General features: G+C 43.8%; 2 protein-coding genes across 3 annotated transcripts in view; one reads left to right on the forward strand and one right to left on the reverse strand.

Moving 5' to 3' along the window:
* LYRM1 (LYR motif containing 1) lies at positions 1-10,296 on the reverse strand. The gene is made up of 4 exons (XM_071444114.1): positions 10,164-10,296; positions 3,036-3,194; positions 1,952-2,044; positions 1-334 (listed from the first exon to the last, which is right to left on the reverse strand). The coding sequence occupies exons 2-4, from the start codon at positions 3,192-3,194 to the stop codon at positions 218-220; spliced, it is 369 nt and encodes a 122-aa protein (XP_071300215.1). The 5' UTR covers positions 10,164-10,296; the 3' UTR covers positions 1-217.
* Positions 10,283-20,719, forward strand: part of DCUN1D3 (defective in cullin neddylation 1 domain containing 3) — a 25,609-nt gene continuing 15,172 nt past the window's right edge. Inside the window, exon 1 of one of the 2 annotated variants that reach the window (XM_071444111.1) lies at positions 10,283-10,394. The gene's annotated coding sequence lies outside the window, so the exon portion shown is untranslated. Of the gene's footprint in view, positions 10,395-19,742; positions 20,022-20,719 lie in introns of those variants that run through there. The other variant, XM_071444113.1, reaches the window with a different exon arrangement.

A 20,719-nucleotide genomic window follows, 5' to 3' on the forward strand; every position in this document is an offset into this window, starting at 1 on the left:
TCCTTAAAAAGTGTCACTTTTATTGACAAGTCAGTGGTTGAGATGTAATAAATACTAAACCAACCTTATCCATCATACACAATGGATCAATTGGATTTTTGGCTTCAGGAAGTGTGTGAGCAAGTGACCACACTATTCACAGTTGTGCACACAAATCACCTGGATTGCAGTTCACAGTTTAAAGGATGTGATTACACACCACAGCTTAAATGGTGGCTTATGAAACTTCATCATGGGATTTCAGATATATTGGCTTAGAAATCTTCCTTAACTTTTCCTGGTGTCGCAATGTACGGCCTTGTTTGTGGGCAAGGCCCATGGGAGGCAGATGGATCTGGAAAAGAAAATCCCACCAGTTAGGTGCATATTGGGAAGAAAAATACAGACTAAGTTTCACTGAGTTTTAAATCATTTCTTCACACTTTGGAGAGGGTAACTCTATTTTCTCAAGCCAGGTTATTAGATTTCTAGGAGGAGCACTCTCTGAGGAGTGATTAGTGGTGTAATTTTCAGAACTAATTGGTGGTGTAACTATAACAGAACTAATTGTTCTGCTTATTAAAATGCCATATATTTTAGGCCTTAATAAAATTCTATCTATGTAAGACCTTAGTAACTTTGTTTTGCAGTTTGGTATCACACAGCAATAATACCTGATGAAATAGGATTGCTGACAATGTTCCAGAACAGTAAGAACTAGAAACCCTAAAAACTCTTGAGTAATGTCTTGAATCACTGTGTGATTTATTCATACCTACTTAACAAGTTACAAAATAACCCCAAACTGTATGTACTGAGAGGCTGCCTTTTTACTGTCATGATTATATATATATGGCACATTAAAATGTACAATCAATGTCATTGACTCCATAAGCAGAAGGAGCAATAGGTGACAGACTCTTCCTTTGATTGACAAAGTCTTTATGTTTCATAAGACTGTTAGTGGGAATCATGCAGCTGTAACCCTGAAATGACTGAAAAATGTAGGTGGTAGCAGTCAGGTGTTACTGTGGCTGAGGCTGTCATCCTGGAAGATGGGTGTTTAGGTGCAAATAGTAGTAAAAGCACTGACTAAAGCAGCAGTAGAGATTTCTAGAATCTGAAAAATAATAATCATCCAGTTTGTCTGGGAGAGCAGATCCTTTGGGATTTTGAAACTACTGCAGAGGACACATTTTAGGCCCCTTTCTAGGAACACTGTTTGCCAGCTGTGCATTGCTATTCTGTATACTGAAACAGATGGTAACAGTGACCACAGTCTAAGCAAGCATCTGCTAAAGATACAGTTTAATTTTGACCATGATTGCCTTAATAAGGGAACTGTAGATGTGAACAGTTCCCTTCCTCATCAACAGGAGCAGAGAGGATGCCTCTATGGGAGGCAGCATAAAGTATTACTGACAGAGTAATTACTGACTGGGCAGGGAGGAAACTGTATTGAATGGTGCAGTAGAAAACTTTGCTGCAAATTCCAGCATTTCAGTAATTTTGGACATGTTCTTCTGTAGGAAGAAGAGAAAAGAAGCAGCAACACAGAGAGGTAAGGCCTGATTTGTGACCAGGAGTACAGTTAACAGCAATGTAGGCTGTAAAAATTATTGTACCTATGGCAGATGTAATGAGGTATTTTTATTCTCTCATTCTCTTCTTGGAGATGGTGACTCCATTACCATGTTTCTCTATATTCATTGGTTGGCTAAATACTCAGAGGCCTTGGGAATTTAGTTCATGCAACTCCATTTAGGCTTTGACTCCTTATTTTGAGAAGAAATTCCCCAATTTACAGTGAAAGATAGAGAACATCTCAATGTACATTTGGCTCTGCTTTAGCATACATTTAAATGCCAGCTCATCTAAAAATGCAGTGCAGTGAGAGTGATGGAAACTGATGGTTTTGTGGTGCAGGGAAAGCTCAGCAGGTATCAGTAAAGAGTTTGTGATTTATACTCACAGGTCTTGGGTAGGGGATGTTATAGTGAAGTCCAATTTCTATTCTTGCCTCACATTCTTCTATGCACTGCTTAATCAGCTTTGGATCTGTTACCTGGGATGATCAGACAAACAAGTGTTTTATAGGAGCACAGTAATTAGCAATTGGAAGCCCAAGTGTAAATGATGCCCAGCACGTGGCTTTCCTTAGCTTCTTTTGGCAAACTCAAGGATACAATGAATTGTATTTTCACACCCATAAAAGGTATCATTGGTATTTTCCTGGACTCAGCAGTTCTGGGCTTGATGGTGCTGAATGTTAACGCCCAGAGGCTGTCAGGACTGAGGCTACAGGAGGAGTTTTTTACCCAAACATGGTATTTTCTCTGTAAAAAGACAAAACACGTGTAAACTACCACTACATCTATGAAAAAACCACGCTCATCTGTTTGTCACTCTGCAAGGTCACCATTGGAGAAAAGAAAGACACTGCTTGGTGTACATTCTGTTATCATCCTATCCAGAAACTCTCTTTGAAGTGAGGAATGTGGTGTGAATTATGACTTAAATTCATTTTTTTGATTTTGCATTACTTCAATTTAATCCCAGACCAATATGGGATATAAATAAGTGTTGTGATCTTGAATTACAAGAAGGGCCTTTGATTACCAGGGTTTGAAATTTCTTCCTTAAGAAAAAAATTAAAGTGCTTCTTTTAAAAGAAGTGCCAATAATTGCTGCTTTGAAAAGAAAAAAAGAAGCTGCTGAGTTCTGTTTGCCATTGCATGGTAATGATACACTTAGCTAACTTTGTAAAGATCAAAAGCTGCTTCAATTACACAAGCAGTATCTTTGGAATTTAATTTTTTCTTGGCACTTTTTTACTGAAAAAAGACCTTTTAGACTTCTACAGTAGTTAATGAAGAGCTGAAATGGTTTGAGTTTTCTCAGGGATGATATTTAAACTGTAACCCAAATACACCAGCATTTAAGGTGAACGAAATTTTGGGAACTCAACCCTTACATTCCTATCTTAGCATCCAACCACAGAGTGCAAACAGCAGGACAAGAGTAATTAGGAAATTCAGCACCAGGAGGACACTCACGTTTCTGTTTTTTCGGAATAATGTTCTGGCTTCATTTCTGATGTACTCCTTCTCCCTCATGGTTTGCTCTGTCTGTCCTGATGCCGACTGCCAGGTTCTGGCTATTCGCAAAACCTTGCGGTAAAGGCCGAGGACTTCTTGTCGAGTTGCTGGTGTCATCTAAAAGGACAAGACAAGACAAATCCCCCAACATATGCATGAACATTTGAGTTGCCAAAAGGCCAGTGTCCTGGTTTGAAAAGGAAGTGAGTTTTTTTGGAGTTTGTGGTCAAACCAATCAGTGCTGAAATTTGAGTATTTGGACATTTGTTCACACCATTAAATTGGTTTAAAAATATTTCCGCTGTCCAAAGATAACGCTGAGCTACATGAAAAAACCCTGAAATAGCTGTAGACAATAATTAGCTGTTGAAAGTTGAAAACTCAGTCCAGCAAAGTATTTATGTAGATACTTAAATCTATCTGCATTCAAACAGCTTGAGCTCTTGCTCAGAGTTAAGCACTTGGTTTAGTGCTTTGCTGAATCAAGCCTGGTACAAGAATGCCTGGGTTCTGTTTCATTGATGTTTTGCAACAGACATTGGGCAAGTCACCGAAACTCTACATATCCCCCTTCCCGAGACATTGTTGTACCAATGCTGGCCCTATCTTTGCAAATCTGTGAATGAAATACATGACAAAACCACCACAATATTGCTGAAAACTTGTATAGGCTCCAGGGGCTGAGAGGTTTATTTGTGATACCATGGCAGTAATGATTCAGCTGGAGTTTGAGGTGATGAAAAGGTGATGAAAGCTATTTTATCTAAGCACTCAGGAGAGGCAGACTAACTGTGGATTTAGGAAACTCCTGAATGTCTTGATTTTCAGAGAGCTGTGAACCTGCTGAGCCCACTGAATCAGCCTCCAGGTGTGAGAAGACTATTTGTCAGAAGAAAGAATGAAATCTTAGTCTTGTTTTATGTAAATGACTATTTTATCATGTAACTGGTTACACTATTTCACGACAGACCCCAACTATCCCTTAGACAAATCCACTTCTGGATGACAAAATTTCAGTCATGAATTAAATTAAATTAACAGGAGCAATGACTTCTGCTCAAGGGGCAGTGAGAGGTACCTCACTGTGCCAAAGGAAGGTGCAGCAGCACTGCCAAGTGAGTGCATGGATGCAAGGAGGAACAAGTGTCAGGAACAGGCCATTATCTGACTATCAGGATTCATTTGCCAACCTGGAGCTCTAATTACTGGGGGTGAATCTACCCTGCAATCAGACCTGTGTGCTGGGAATGGACAGCTTGGAGCAGAGTAACTCAGCCAGCCTGACCTTCCCCCTGCAGGGAGCACCTTGGCCATGAGGAAAAGCTGCTTCCTAATGCAGCAGCCAACATTTGGCAGTGTGCTGTGGCTCAAATCCCTGCAGTCTGTGGCAATGCTGGGTTGTAAAAGAGGGGCTAAAGCCAAAGGCCTCTCAGGCTGTCCTGTTCTTTAGCTGCTGCCTCCAGCACAGTGGCTGACCAGAACCAGCCTCCTGTGGCTCCTGACCCTCTTTCCCTCACCAAAGGTGGAATTACAGATGCTAACCTGACACAGGATTTGACTCATGGTTCTTTTTCATAAAAAATCCTGAACTGTAAATTCCTAGCCCTATCTTAACTGTTGCTGTCATCTAAAGACCTTTCATGGTTTCAAGAACTATTTTTGTCTGATTCTTAAGAGCAAACATTTTTGTTTTGTATTTTAACATGTTTAACCAATCGTATATTTTTCCCCCAGACAGAAAATTATTCATCCTACACAGTAGAAAGTACTTCTAGTAAATGGTTATAGTATTTCTAGGAAATTAATTCCACAATAATATAACTAGGTAGTCCCAGCTCATCAAACAGTTTGGAGAAAGTGCTTCAATTTATCCACTCTAGAGTTCCATTTCAGGCAGTGAAATCAGTCAGACACGAAGGCACAGATGTACCAGTATCTGAAAAATCATTGCTTCCCCCTGCTAGGTGCATATTTTGTACAGAAAAGAAACAGTTACAAGGGTTATCCTAGCACAAGCAGAGTCCCAAATCTGCCTCACCTAGAGCCTCTCCTGACTTCCCTCCTCTGCTTTTATCTGAAGGTGTCACCTCTGAGAAGGTGATAACAGGTTAGGTTTTCATGTAATCCATAGAGAAAATAAAAGGAACAATGTTGGGGGTAAAAATGTTTAAGATACAGGTTTCAATAGTGATCTATGCATCAGACAATTTCCAAAGTGACAGCCTGGGACAGCGCATGCCCTTTGTTCAGAGCTGACTACACCTGCTGCCCTTGGGTTTTCGACTTACCAAGAATCTGTTTAGAAAGATTTTAATGAAAAGTCTAGAACCAACAATTATTTCCCCACCAGCTGCTCCCCCTCCCCCACCTACAACTTACTCTTTTGTCCTTTCCTCCTCTGTGCTGGCATCACTACAGAACTGTGTAGCCCCTCATCTAGGTAGGCATGGGCTGCCCTTCTGCATTCCTGCTCTCCTTCCCACATAGGCTGGATGATGTAAAAGACATTAAGCAGCTATTCATCTCTACTCAGCAACCAGCTGCTCCCAGGGCTCATTTAGTGAACAGTTCTTATCATTACAGACCTGCTCATAAGCCATTTCTGCAAAGATACATAAATGAAGGTATGAGCAGCCCTTTGCAGGTTGAGGATTTCTGTCTATGATAGGAGGGGATGAGAGCAAATAAGACAAAATTCAAAGCCTGGGTCAGATTCTGATCTGAGTGGGAGTATAAATAGGGAGTAATTCCACTGAGAGCAAAATTACTTCAAACTTAAAATGTTGTAAATGAGATTGGAATTTTTCCTTTGGTATAAACAGTGCCCACACTGACAGAAATGTAAGTGATGGTACAAGTCATGTATCAGGTGCAATTTCATCAAGTGACACCACTTGTATTAGTTTTGTGGGTGTGCAAAATGATTCTGAGTGGGATAGAAAGGAAGATAAGGGAGGCTTTCATGTCCTTGCACTTACTCATCTTTCAACTTACATCTTTGGCATTTAAATCATAATTATATTTCACATCTCTGGAATGCTAAGTGGATGTTACACCACTTTCCCACTAACACCCATCTTGTGGTAGTCACACCCATTGTTTAACTTCTACCACCCTTCATTTTACTGCAGCGTGCAGCCCACAGAGGTTAACCACAGGCGTTTCTGTCAGAAAGTACAGGGCTATTGTATCAGCTGAGCAAATTTCGGGTGTTCACTGCCACAGAGCAAACCAGGAGAGGTCAGAGGGGAAGAGAGGAGGTCGCAGTTGGGGCCCAGTGCTGGAATCCGGGCTTTGGAGGGAGCCAAGCGCTGCCTCCCAGAGGAGCCCTGCTGGCTGCTGGGCAGAGCCGGTCCCACACACCCCCCTCTTACCAATCATCACCTGAAACACCCCATTGTACCCAAACTCCTAAGGAGATCTGAGCACTTAATGACTTACTGCATGGTGAATGTGCACACTTCTTTCACTGTTAATTAAAATAGTCCCTTAGACTATAAAATGCAGTAGGTTTTTCTTTCAGGAAACAAACAGACATTCCTTTGGATTGTTAGATGGTTGTTCAATAATCTGAATAATCAATGAAACACCAGTCTTATTTTGATGTTTGGGTTGTCTAGAATTTAAACTTGGCTAGGCTTGTCTAGAATTTAAACTAAAAGTTCATATAAAAATAATAAAAGGAATCTGCCAACTGCACTGTGCAATGACCCCAGGAGTGCAGTGTCAAAGGACAGCAGACAGGCTGCACCAGGACTGACTGCAGATCCAGGAGCAGCTAAACCTCAGCTGCTTCCCAGCAGGGGATGCTTGCCTGGGAACACATGTCCAGCATCCTCCTCCTCTGCACAGCTCCTTTGGTGAAGTTGTAAGTCTATTTTATTTCATCCTTTCTTCTCAAATCAAGCATTAGCTACTCACTTTAAGCATAAAATCTGCCAGCAGTGAGTACATAGAGGATTTTAGAAAATAAAGGTTGAAAGGAAGAGCCCATGGGGGAAAAAGGGTATTTTAAAACAATTGATCTCTTCTTTCACACCCCAGCTAACTGGGGCACATGTTAGTAAAACACACCTAGTGCTGGTGCTGAAACTGGGTTTGCTCTGGGGAGGTGGGGAACAAAACCCTGCATGAAATAATTTGAAAAGGCAGCTTTGAGCTTCTCAGATGTAAAATGTTTTATTTAGCAGCAACACAACTTCTATTTGACAGCTGGTTTGCTACTGGCAAGGAGTCTAAAGACACAGTGACAAAGTGCTGGGCTGACTGCCTTCCAAATGAAGCTGTGCTCACATCCCTGCTACTGAAGTAAATGATGTCATTCCAGACCACGGTGTATCAACACTGGAGTAGGGAACAGCACCATGTTCATACTATGTGCCCATAAGACAATCCAGCCTGTATGCCAATCTACAGCTCCTACTTTAAAATGCCCTCTCTGGATAATGTTTATTTAAAGATATCCAGAAAAATTCACATATCTGGGGTTTTTTTAGGGAGTTAAATGATGCCACTTAGCTAAAAAGTGACCTGCAGTGTCTCTCCTGCTGCTAATGCAGCAGATAATCAATCATTCCTTTCAGAGCTCTCCACAGCACAGAGGTCAGTAATCCATATTCATCTTTCATGCAAGTCTGCCACAATGAGTCTGTGGTTCCTAAGGCAGCAGTGGATTTGGGCTGTCATTTCCTTGAGGGACAACAACTGAGACAATGAGTTCCTGTGGCACAGGGGGCAGGGAAGGGGTCACAGATTCCTGTGATAGCTGGAGAGGTCACATGCCTTCCAGCAATATTAAGTTTCAAAATCTAGTTTCCACAAAAGTAATTTTGTCTTCTTTTCCTCAAATCAATGACTCAGTAGCCTGTGACAGTACCCTGCAAACGCTGACCACGCGTGGCTGCAGTATGTACTGGCAAAATGAAAATTTAATTTGATTTTCGTTCTTGATTGAACATTCATAACTTTTTTTTTAAAGATTCAGACAAAACCAAATTCTAGCAGAACCTCAATCACAGCTAAAGTATTCCATCTCCATGTGGTGAAAAATTATTAGACTGAAAGATCATGTTCTTCCATGATGGTGTTACATCCTCATTTCTACCAGTGACACAAGCCTGTAAATTTCCAGACATTCCCATCAATTTGACTCAAAGATTTATTTCTCACTCTTTCCATCTACAAGCTGCAATCATAAATATATGCAGATTTGATGAAAAAGAATGAAGTTACTGAACCAAGATATTCAGTAATGGTATCTAAAAGCACGGAGACTTTCACAGGGTTTAGGATTTTCTCATGCCAGTGTCCTTCTGCTGGCAAACTGAAGTGATCTGAAACCCTGATCAACACCTCTGAACCAGACTCCCTAAGTCATTGTACTCACATTGTTCATCAACTGGGATGGGAACTCTGCTGTTCTATCTGTGCCTCAGATTTCTGACTGAACTTGGATCTCTTTTAAGCTTGCTTTTGCATATGGAGCAGTCTTTTGATCAGAAAAAGCAAACTGCATGCAAAGAGAATATAATTAAATAGTAAAAGCAAGGATATGGATTTTATCACTGTTTCCTATGTCAGTTCAAATAAGCCAATTTGCACAAAATTAAGGTTCTACAAAATTTTTTTCACTTGAATAAATGAAGGTGGAAACCCTTAACTAGTTGCCTTTGATCACTGGGTTTTCTTTCTCTTAGTCTGAGGTGGTCAAGGCATTGTCTGGTTTTAGCAGGACATACAGACTTGCCCTGGGAGTGCCTCTGTGCTGCAGGAGCTTCAGGAAGAACAGAAATCCTGACTTAGACTGTGGGAAGGGGGAAGGGAAATGAAAAAAGTTGCTTTACTTATTTCTTAGCTTTCTCATGGAAAGCACACAGTGTCCAGGTAAACTCTAAAGCAATATGAACATGTCTCCAGTCCTGTCCAACTCTGTTGTTCATGCTTTCATATCATTTTCTTCTCCTGTGTGTTTAGTTCTCTATTACTTACAAGCAGAGAAAGATTTTAATGCAGAATGAGAAATTTAGCAGAGAAAATGAATTCTCAGCTATCCTTGGATGGCCTTGCTTATATAATATAGAAGCATACAGAAATATAACAACATAGACACAAGCTCCAGTATAGATTTATGCACCTTATTCATACCTTGGCTTCCAGCCAAATGCAACTGAATGCCTGAATAGAAATATTTCCCAGCATTGGAAACGCTCCCAAGCTTGAGAACAGGTATAAATATTAATGCTAGCAGAGACAAAATCCTCCCTGACCCTTTTCGTGCTTAATTCTGAGGGTCACTCAATGAAACTCATTGATAGACACGATTTTTAGTTGCTATTTGAGAACCACAGCATGGCTGTGGGCATGGAGGGCTGTGAATCAGGAGAGTTAGAAAAGACCTCTGAGCCTACCAAGTCCAGTGTGTGACCAAACACCACCCTGTCAACCAGAGCATGTCCGGGCTTTCCTTAACACCTCCAGGGATGGTGACTCCAGCACTAAACTGGGCAGTCCATTCCCACCTCTAATCACCCTTTCTGGGATGTTCTTCCTCGTGTCCAACCTAAACCATTGGCGCAGCTTAAGACGCTCCTTTTCCTCCTGTGGGGCACTGAGCCCTGTGGGCACTGAGCGCTGCGGGCGGATGAAGGCTGAGGGCACCAAGGCCTGTGGACATTGAGCACCGTGGGCACTGGGGACTTAAGACTGCTGTGGGTCACATCACAGACCGCTGTGGGTCACAGACCGCTGTGGGTCACAGACCGCTGTGGGTCACTGAGCCCTGTGGGTCACAGACCGCTGTGGGTCACTGAGCGCTGCCCACCACAGCCGCTGCCACTGTCAAGATGGCGCTGCCGCCCCCCACGGCCTGGAACCGCGCGGCCACAGGGGGGCGCTGCGGGTGTGCAGGGCGTCCTTGCGCCCCCTGGCGGCCGGGGCGGCCTTGCCCCCGCAGCCGGGCGAAACCAACGCGCAAAGCAGAGGGGGGGGGGGTGGGGGAGGATTTGCCCACCGCACGCGCCTCCGGCCTCTCCCCTCCCTCCGCCCTCCTCGCGTGTACGCCCGCCTTCCCCCCCCTCCCCGCTTTACCTTGGTGCAGTCGTGCCGCGGCCCCGCCCCGCCGGGTGCCCCCGCTCCGGTGGGCGCGGGAGGCGCGAGCCGCCGCCTTCCCTGCCCTGTCCTCACCGCGCGTGCGGCGCCGCGCGCCCCGCCCCTCGCGCGGCACGTCACGGGACGTCACGGCACGTCACGGCGCGTCCGCCAGCTGAGCGCTCGCCCGGAAGTGATGCGGTGGAGGCAGAGCCGCTGGGCGCCGCGGAGGTGAGTGAATTGGACCGGAGCTCTTCCCGTCCGCCCGGGCTGCGGGGGAGCGCCGGGGGCGGCGCGGGGCTCGGCCGGGCTCGGCACGGCCCGGGAGACACCGCGGGCGGCGGGACTAGTCCGTGCCCGCCAGCGCCGGTTGTGCTCGGGGGGCCCCGCGCCGCCGCCCCCTCACGGCAGGGCCCCCCGAGGCGCAGCCCCGCAGCGCCGGGACAGCCCGCTGGGAGCGGCCGGACGGGCGCTGCCCCGGTGCCGCGGGCGGGGCGGTCCCGGCGGGCGCTGCTCCGGGCGGTGCCGGTGGGTCCGGTGCCCCGGGCCGATCCCACCCGCGCTCATCGCCGTGCCCCGAGCGGCGCTGCCGCCTCGCCCCGGGCTTGGGGTCTACAGGGTTTTTCCGTTCCGGTGGGCGCCGTCTGCGGGCTCCCAGAACGTCCCTGCAATGGTCGGTGCGGGCGGCCCCGCAGCCCCCGGGCCGGGCAGAGCCGCTGCTTTGTTCGGGTGCGCTCCTGCCCAGCCTTCTCACGTGCCACGCTAGAACGTGAATGTTCGACGTGTTTTCAGGAGAAAGACAGAGAAATAAACTGTAAAGTGATTTATTTCCTAGGTAGTTCTCGCCATCTGAACGTGCCCCCTTTGCACAGCCACTTCTTTTTCCTGCTTCAGCTCTTCCTCCCTCCCCTAAGCGTGTTTACCCTTCCTGTGCACGCTGCAATCTGCATTAATCACTCTCTGGGGCTGTGGTGGTACTAATAAGCTACTCATAGCAACTTAAATTATAACTTGCATAATCAGTGTTTTGAGCAAATATTGGTCGGAGGAATATGCCTGTCCTATCAGTGCTGTGGTTGCTGGAAAGAATCATTGATTATCTTTTAAATAGTTAACACTGCTGATATGCTGCCCTTCAAAATGTTACATTGATAACTGAGCAGGCTGATGCCAAGTGTCAGAACACAGCATTGATCCAGAGCTGGTAACTTTTTTGAATGACAGTGTCTGTCACATAATTTAAAGTGCTAATGAATTAAGTGCTCTGAAAAGAAAAGGGGCATAGCTGTACGAAGGAAAAGCACAGAGCTGCCCTACCTTTTTGAAAATTCCAGGCCTCACTGGCATGGTCTGTATGTTTTTGAGAGAACAGTTGAGCAAAAGACGTTATCTAAACAAATTCTTATGTGTTTAAAAACCTCTTTGTTAAACAGTTTGTGTGTAGCTACAGTACTAGTGCTTTATTTGGGCTACAGCAATAGGAAGAGAGAGTGTCTGAGTACTTGTTTCCCTTGCCTGCATCTGAACACTGCTGCATGTTTCCCTGGTGAAAGATAATCCTCAGAACAGGAAACACAGTCCCTTAGTTAGGATTGCATGTGAAAGTAGAGAGATCTCACCCCATGTTCTTGTCAGTTCTGTAGTCTGTCCTCAGAGTCTCCCCCGCGCAGGTGTGTCGTGGTGGTTGTGGAAAACATTCACTTTTACATGACAGGCAGCTCACAGTCTACAGCAAAGCTTTTCTGCACATCAGCAGAAAAAGGAGAGCTTGTGATCTGTGCTGAATTAGTTCAGATTAGCAAAGTGCAACTGGCTTTACAAACTTACTGCAAATACCGGCTCTTGTAATGTTTTTTAAAACTGATTATTTCCTAATAGCAAGTTGTATGTAGGCATGAATACTGTAATTCTGTAAAAAAAAAAAAAAAAGAAGTAACACAAGTAATAACAGGGGAATTGCAGCTTTGGTACTACTTGGCTGCTTTCTTTGTGAGACTGACAGCCTCCAGTATGAGCTGCAATCAGTTCATATAATCAGGATCTTCAAGGTGCCTTTTCTGTCCAGATTCTTGCTTTATTTTGAGGTTGAATGTTGTTGTGTTCATAGCAAATTCTCAATGATTTGTGTCAGCAGTTCTGATAATTTGTTGATCTTGGAAATTTGTTAATAATTACATTTTGCTTCCATTTAGCATGAATTGTGTTGAAAAAAGACAATCAGATAAAGGAGTGGCTTTGAGAGAAAACTGAGAACAGCTCTTTTGGAAGACCCTTATTGAATTTAATTGAAGAAATATATATTGAGCAAGAAGGGCTGCCAGACAGCTTAACAGATTTCTAAAATGTGTTCTGAGAAATTTGTGTGTGGATAAGGAAGAGGCTTGGTTCTGCTGCTTGCTTTGGTTCAGCTTAAGGAACAGGAAGAAATCCTCAGTGTTGGGTATGTGTATGGGGGCAGTGGGGCACAAAGTAGATGGAAAGGGGTGGAAGAAGAGGGAACAGACATGGCTTCTACTCTTGCATTTCCTCATGGCACAAGGGAATGCACAGAGAGTGTGGATACAGAGATGCACAGCTGCAGGTCAGGAGGAGTAAGAGTGCCCCAGCACTGCTCAGATCTGTCCCACACTGAAGCACTTGATTTTCTTTACTGGTGCCAGGGAAATGTTGGTAAATTTAATTTAGAGCCTTGGAGCACTATAAAATCCATCATGATGGGGTTTTGGCAGTTTGTAAGAACTTGCAAATTGCAGAAACAATGTTATTGTTCCATTAGGTACTTGGGTCTGTACGTGAATGTAACAGGAAAACTCTGCTCTGAGTAAGAAGCGACTATAAAAATAGAAGCATGTGATATTAGAAAAACAGTCCATTCTTTCATCTTCAAAACTGCAGAAGGAGCTGAATATTGGTAGCCAGAATTCTTGGAAGGCTGAGAGAACAATCTGTAAACACTCCAGGGACTTGGTAGTCACAGGAAGATAAGGGGGAACCCCCTTAACAGTTTCATCAGAATTCCCTGCCTGGGCTCCTTCTCTTTGGCTGCTTCTCCCTAGGGGTCTGCATCTTATCTCACTGGCTTCCTTTCCTCTATTTGCCTCTGACTAATGGGCTTTGTCTGCTGGTTACTGGAAGTCTAATAAGTTCTTTTGTCTCTTAACCCTTCCTCCTTTTCAGAAATACTAGATTAATGGCTGTAATGTTTTGCAGACTATCTGCATGGGTGACATGGATTAATTGTGTGCTTGACTCTTAAGTTACCCAGCAGTAATGACATAGTAACTTGACTTGAAACAATGGTAATTTCATGGCAAATGTTCAAGGCAAATGTTGCCTTCTGGTAAAGTGCCAGCTGCAATTCACCCCCTGTAAACATGTGACACAAGTAAACTGGCTGTGCAGATTTTCTCAGTGTCTTCTGTACAGTAAGTTGTCTTTTGAAACAGTCAGAGATCTCTCTTGTCTCCTCCCTCCCTTTCTTTTGACTCTCGCTTGAGTCAGGTAATTACAGATCTGGGCTGAAACCTTCCCAGGGAGGGATCAGGAAAGCCAGGACTTGCAGAGCTGCTCCATTGCTCACTGGCACCTTGGCTCCCCCTTCCCTGAGAGGGTTTGTGGGTGCACTGGGTTCTGGGTGGGTGAACTGGAGAGCCCCAGGCAGGTGGGGTTGGCAGAGCCAAGGGGAGCTCTGATTGCCCTGCACAAGTGCCAGTGTTCTTTGTGGTGACAGGAGGAGGTTCTGCTTGGCATGTGTGGCTTTGGTGTGATAGTGTGGTGATCTTTGTATATTCTGATCTCAGTGCTGACCATAACAGAGCAAATAAGGAATCAAAACCTCTTGCCTAAAAGATACTCTCAGAACTGACCCATTTAGGTCTCCATTTTATCCATGTGTCTTGGAGGGCAGCTCTCTGCTCCAATGATCTGCATCTAAAGGAAGCAGAAAATCTGGATTTTAGTTAAAGGTTATTTCATTGCAATATTTTGCTGCTAGAAGAATGACAGTTAGGGGACTACTTAGATGCAAGTATTAAAGAACTCTTTCACAGAAGCAGGAATACTGTAGAGGAACCAGCAAAAGCATAGGTGGTGAGACAGGATTCCAGTAAAGAGAGTAAGCTAGTGTAATCTTGTAGTGTCTCAGAAAGAATAGTTATAAATGCTGTTCTGTCTACAGCATCTGTTTTGTGAAAGACAAAACTTACTTTGCAAAATGTGAGAATGCTGTTCCTGACCTCCTGTCACAGTTTGTTATTCCCACAAAGTCAGGCTGCCAGAGACAGTATGACAGTCATAGTTGTTTGTTGTCTCACTTTTCCTGTTTAGTGAACAGAAGTGGGTTTTTTTTGAACCAAAAGGATTATGTGCTCCTGAAATACACCAGTCTTATTTTTGCATCCCTGTAGTAGCAGAAAGTGACGGTTTTTAGTTTTTTTCTTTGAGTTTTTTTTTTGTGTGATGCTTTTGCTCCTGCAACTTTGCAACTTGTAATGCAGTCAGTCCTTTTGTCTTAAAATTGAAAGGGAGGGAGAAAATCATCTTAGCACCTATGATTATGGGAGGCACATGTAGCTTAGTAATAGACTCACAAACACAAACGTCCTAGCTCTTGGTTTTGGTCATGTGCTGACTGTTCAATATTTTCATTGCCAATGAATCTGTACAGAGAGCCTTGAGTATTCTGGATCAGCTATAAATGGGTGGCTGGAGTGCCAGAGGTCTGATGTGTTTATTCCAGCTTCCAGCAGTTACCTGTGCTTGGAGTCAGTGATTATGTCTCATGAAACACAGCATAGATACCTACACACCTGGTCTCTTGTGGGCACAGGATGTCAAGAGAAATCAAGTAGATGTGAAAACCTATGAAAGAAAGGTGTGTGTTGGTTGAAGCTGCCCCCAGATTTCTCAAGGACAGGTGAGAGTCTTTGTTGCAACTGATGACCAAGTTTGAGTGCTCAAAGGAGCTCCTTTGAAGCTACTGCTACAGTTAGCATCAAAATGCTGCAGCATCCTTTGTACAGTGGGAAAGGTTGGTGTTGTTCACTGAAATAGGGAAGTTGCAAATCAAATCAGGAGAGAGAATTAGGCCTTCTGCAGGTGGCTGTGTGTATTTTCTGCTTTAGAAACTGCAGTTTAAAAATCCAAGCATCTGCTCTTAAGGCACTTTCATATGTCAGTGCTTTCACTTAGAACAATTTGTTGTACATAACTTAGATATGATTCCAGTATTTATGTGGTCAGCTGGTGCTGAAGTTCCTACACAACTGTGTGCAGTGAGTGATTCTTTTGGCTGGCAGCCTGTAAACTGTGTTACACTCCCTGAGACGCCACTGGGCCTTCTGTAGATTCCTTATGAGCATCTGCTGCCAGCAGGGATCTTATGAGGTGGTCTGGCTCTTGTCTTTAGACTTGTCCCTTCAGTGTTAGGTGCTGTGTGGGTTACTGTTCTCACAGCTGCTTTCTGCTGGAGAAGGGAGACTGATAGCCAGAGCTGCTGGAAGGGCTTCCTTTTTTGTGTGACTGCTGTCTTGTTCTTCATTGTCGAGAACAGCAAGAAATATGAAGTTATTCACTTACTACAATTAGTTTAAAGCATATCCTATTATTACAGGAGTCACTTATATATATCTGAATTATATTTAGCTGAATGTAATTGGTGAAGGCACCTCAGACACTTCAAGGTGAAATCTGATAGCTGAACTCAGTGTAGAAGAAAATCTGTGCACACTTAGCTCAGTTTAAAAGTAAATGTTTTTCTTTCCATAGCCAAGTAGATTGCAGACTGAGGTGGTTTTTCAAAGTTATTCTGGTTTGGCTGCAGAGTTGCAGTTTTCTGTAGGTTAATTTGCAAAATGGATTGAGCCAGGGAAAGGTAAATATTTGTAGCACAACTACTTTCAGATGCTTTCAGTGGGATGCATCTCTGTCAAATACCCAGGGGCTGTGGTTTCTTTTGGTGCCATAATCTGCAGTTTTGCTGTAGAGATGTGAGCTGGTTGTGTCAGCACAGAGTAGCTCTTCCCCTGGTATGAGCTGCTTTAATTATTCATAATACATACTGAGGTGTTAAAGGTCTGTCATGCTGTGCAAAAGTTACAGTGTACCCTGGAAAAATACTGAAGGATTATTCTTTTACAACCCTTTCCATATGAAAAGGGAAGAAACACACAAACTCTCATTGGAAGATTATTTGCTTTTTTTGTACATGCTGGACCTTTTATGGCCTTTGACAAGGATCTTGAGGGAGAAGGGGAATATTGGTAGCTTTTAAATGGATGGAGATAAATTGCTCAGTGACTGAACCTTTGTTTTTTGAAGGTGGTTGAATTATGTGCAGTGAAATAAATGAGTTTGTTCATGTCTGAGTATGTACGAGGTAGGGAATTGAATGGAATCTGATTTGGGTTCAGCTTTACTTAAAACTGATGGCATGATCTTGAACAGCTCTGTTATTTGGCTGTCTTGATTTCCCCTCTGCCCATTGTCTTGTTCATAGCTTAAATAGACTTCTCAAACCAAGTACTGCTGCTGCTTGAATTAGTTCATTAATTTATTTACATTACAAAAGCACCTGAAGGCACCCTTCTAAAATTATATTCTGTTTAGCTAACTGGACTTGAGTTTGTTCTTTGAAAATACAATAATCCTAACAAATCATTCCACCCACCTAATAAAGTAAGATGAAGCACATAATAGGAAACAACTGAAAACTTTTTAATGGGGCCAAATGGAAAAACAATGAGAAGTAATCAGTAAGTAAGGTATTGTGAGGTTAGAGAACGTAAAGGGAAGGGAGGGATTCAAGGATGATGCATTTGTGTCTGCTGAAAAAGCTACTTAAGGAATGTATCTTCATAAGAAAAAGTAGTAAGGTGCTTAAGTCTTTCTCTGCCTATCATTCTTCACATTTTTATTTATTTTTCCTTGAGCTAGCCTCACACAATTGGCTGCACACTGAACTACAGATCTGAAGCATCTGTTCCATTTTTTCTTGAGACTACTTGTTGAACTTTGAACATGAAATGTGGTGTCGTGCTCTGTGAGTGCCTGCAGAGTCAGGTGCTCTTCAAGAGTGCAGGAAGCAGGTTTCTTCTGCCCAGTCTTGAATGGAAAAATCTCCTTTGATGAGTAAGCTCTGGACTTGGAGTGACATCATACCAGGTCAAGGCTCAGGTGTTGTGAAGAGATTTTTGCCTGCATCCTGGTGGCTGGGGGGGTTCCTCTAGGAGGAGATTTGGTGAGAGCTCTGATTTGTGGCCCTGAGACCTGGCCCAGCATGAGGGACTGTAAATATGGTGAAGTTGTTTCTGATTCTCTTTTTGTGTATTTGTACTGGCCTTCCCTTCCAAGGTAGTTCAGCCTTTCCAGTATTCCCTTTCTCAGAGAAGTCCACTTCTCATTTGAGAGAGTATCCAGGCCCCCAACATCGCTGTTGCCTGCCTTGGTTTTCCCTAGGCTGCCACGCAGCCTTCTGCCAGGTGGCAGCTGGAGCTCTGCATGCTTCCTTTTCAGGTGTCTGTACCACTGGCTTCTACTCTTTGCAGGCATGTTCTGTAGAGACAAATTTTACCCAGTTTGATCACGTTTCTAAAGCTGTTTTGTTTCCAAAGCTCAGACTGAGGTTAATCAGAAATAGTTTTGTTATCTTGTTTTGGAACAGATTGGTAAAGTTCTCATGTATCTGCCCACAAAACCCATTACTGTCTGCAATTCATTGAAAGGTTCTTCAACTGCAGGAAGCCTCACAAACTAATAATTCAATTTAACTAATTGCAGCAGGACTTTCCTGCTTTTAGACTTCCTCTTGAGTAACTTTGCATAAAAGTATCTGTGGAGCAGTGGTGTGGAGCAGCTCAGTGTGACACAGGGGCTAGTGCAGCACTTGGCTGGGGATGTGGTGAGGTGTGCTCTGGGCTCCTGAGGGCCCATAATGTGCCATTGTGCTGCACTCAGAGGGCTTCTGCTGAGAAAGTGTCATTGCAGGTTCAGACTTGAAAGAAGCAGTTTCTGTAACGTGCTGGCTTTGACTGAAGTTTGGCTCATGCTGTAACACTGGTGCTCCAAGTGCTTGGTGCTGTGGTGTAGAGCTCTGAACTGCACAGTGAAACCTTCCACACAGAGCTGATCCTTTCAATTTCTGCCTGCTGAAGAGGGAAACAGTACCAATGATGCTTCACTGATTCCCCACAGGGGAGCAAAGAAATTTGCCTTTGGTGAGAAGGCTGCCTGCTCTTACCTCTGGGAAAGCTGCTGGGGGTGTGGAGGGCCTGCACTGATCCTCCTGCCCAGTGCTCAGGAGAGCCAAATCCCAGGGGTTTGACACAGGTGTGAAAAGAGCCAGGTGAGCAAAACAGAGGCCTCCATCATCCCATGGGCCCACACTATTTACTCACTGGGCTGCTGAGGGGTGCAAATGAGCAGTGCAGGCTGTTGTGTGAGTTACTGTGCTGTGATGGGGCTGCTCCTCAGCAGCACAGGGAGAGAGAGGGGTGTTGGTGACCACAGCCACACCTTGCAGCTCTGGCCCAGGGGCTGAACCAAAACCTGTGCCACCAAAAGGCTGATGCCTCTCTCCCTGCTGCACTCACTGTACACAATTTAGGATGAAGTCAGTGCATTGCTGGCCTATGACAGCCTTTAAATACAGCCTTGAAGAGCTTGATTTTATAACTGCTAACTCATACTAACTTTTTGTTCCATAGCCCATGATTGTGTTGTCAAAGTTTACACATTCTACTACATTAAAAATTTTGAAAAGGTTAAACGGACAACTCAGAAGAATAGAAATATAAAGAAAGGGGAAGAATTGTAGCTGGAGGTTTTAACATATTAAAATTTCTGGCTCCAGTCAGTGTGCGTGTGTGTATGGGTCAGCCAACATGGAAATTTCTTCAAACAACCTGAAAAAGTTTGGCTTTTGCTGGGTGAGGCTGATCTCCATTAGATTCAGCTTCTTTTGAACTTGAAATAAGTGTTTGCTTCCAGTACGTGCAGTAAGTCAACTGGAAATGGAGATTTGGTGGATCATGGGATCATAGATCTCTTCCAAAGAAATACAGATATGTTTGAAAAGTAGTTCATTGCAAAAAGTTGCCATGACAATGATTTTTCAAAATGTGAACTGTAAAATGTTTAAACAGGTTCCTGGGGAATGAGGTTGCACAGCGCCCTGTGTTCCTCCCTGGTGATTTATAAAAGGAATTATTTAGATGCAGGAGGCCAAAAGAAATTAACTTAGATGTGCCAGATGCTACATTTTCTTAAATTCTTGAAATTCATGGGATGCTGTGGTCAAATAAGAAGAAATTCAAGCTGGTACTTCTACCCTGAGAGAGGCAGACACTCCTCTGCTCCCCTGCATGTTAAGCTGCCTGGTGGCTGTGCACCCACTGGAGTGTCTGCTGAAAGAGCTGTGAAGCCATGGAGGAGGGAAAAAGGGTGGTTGGTTGTGTGGAAGATGAGGTTTGGGAGCAGACTGTATAAACCCAGTGTGAAGTAGACTTTTTGGTCTCCATCTCAACAGTAGATGCCTAAAAATCATTCTGTGAGGATGTTTTTGCTCTGTGTGTGTATATGAGTGAAAGTACCACTCCAGAGCTTCCAGGCATTTTGAAATGTTTGAGGCTTTTAAGTTCTATCAACAGCTTTGGTCTGAACTAGGTTTTATGTGTCAGTCAAATTTTCCTAATCCACATATAGGATTCAGGTTTGGGGAAAACTCACATGGAGATTGGCATGTGTGACAAGATATAGTTTCATGGTTGTCTTTCTATATTCACCTCCCTCTTTCTGCGGAAGGAAGCTCTGAACAAGCTAATGTTTCTACTTATTTCCTAAGAAGTAAATCTCCTGTAAAAGGTAAGTATGCAGCAAGGCAGCTTTTGATCACCTGTCTGCTCCCTAGATGTACTAAGAGCTGTAAAAACGAGATGTTTTAGTGTTTATGTTAGCATGGTAGAGCAGGGGAGCTTTGCCAGAGATTTCTTGTTTGTTGTGTTCTTCTACTAGATCAGATACAGAGGTGTTGACTGGGGGCTGCAGCTCTTGCTACTCAAACCAGACATAGCTTTGTCTGTCCTCTTCAGAGGTTCCTCCTTATACAGCAGAGCTGTGCATTTAAGAGAAGTGAAGTGGAGCCAGCTCGACTGAACATGGGAAAACAAACATGGAAAAGAATGTGCTAGAGAATGAAAAAAGAGAATTACTCTCCAGACCCAAATTATGCTTTGCTAGGTAGCAGCTGTCTGGCATTCACAGATTAAACAGTGCTCAGCTAACATGCAGTGACAGTGATAGCATGTCCTCTGCTTTGCTTTGAGTGCATGAAATGAGGAATTACCTCTCCTATGCTGAAAGCCATGAAAGTATCTGGAAGTGTGTATTTACTGCAAACAAACATTTGAATTTGTCTGTTGTTTTCAGTACCTGTTCTATGGTTTATATGACAATGCAGAGTTAATGCTACTTTGTAAGTCAAAAAAGTGAATTAGTTTTTCCTAAAATGACTCTTTGAACAAATGGAGTTTGGCTCTGAAGGGTTTTATTAAATGCACAGT

The sequence above is a fragment of the Agelaius tricolor genome, unplaced genomic scaffold (assembly GCF_023055355.1).
Source record: "Agelaius tricolor isolate 1412-34295 unplaced genomic scaffold, bAgeTri1.0.p SCAF_19, whole genome shotgun sequence".
In the NCBI taxonomy this organism is placed as follows: Eukaryota; Metazoa; Chordata; class Aves; order Passeriformes; family Icteridae; genus Agelaius; species Agelaius tricolor.

What these genes read in the sequence shown, in the direction of transcription:
- LYRM1 (XM_071444114.1), bottom strand. Translation starts at nt 3,194, where the DNA reads ATGACACCAGCAACTCGACAAGAAGTCCTCGGCCTTTACCGCAAGGTT. An exon ending in TATTCCGAAAAAACAGAAAC is followed by an intron (nt 2,045 to 3,035) that starts GTGAGTGTCCTC and finishes TGATCATCCCAG; the next exon opens with GTAACAGATCCAAAGCTGAT. An exon ending in ACATCCCCTACCCAAGACCT is followed by an intron (nt 335 to 1,951) that starts GTGAGTATAAAT and finishes TTTCTTTTCCAG; the next exon opens with ATCCATCTGCCTCCCATGGG.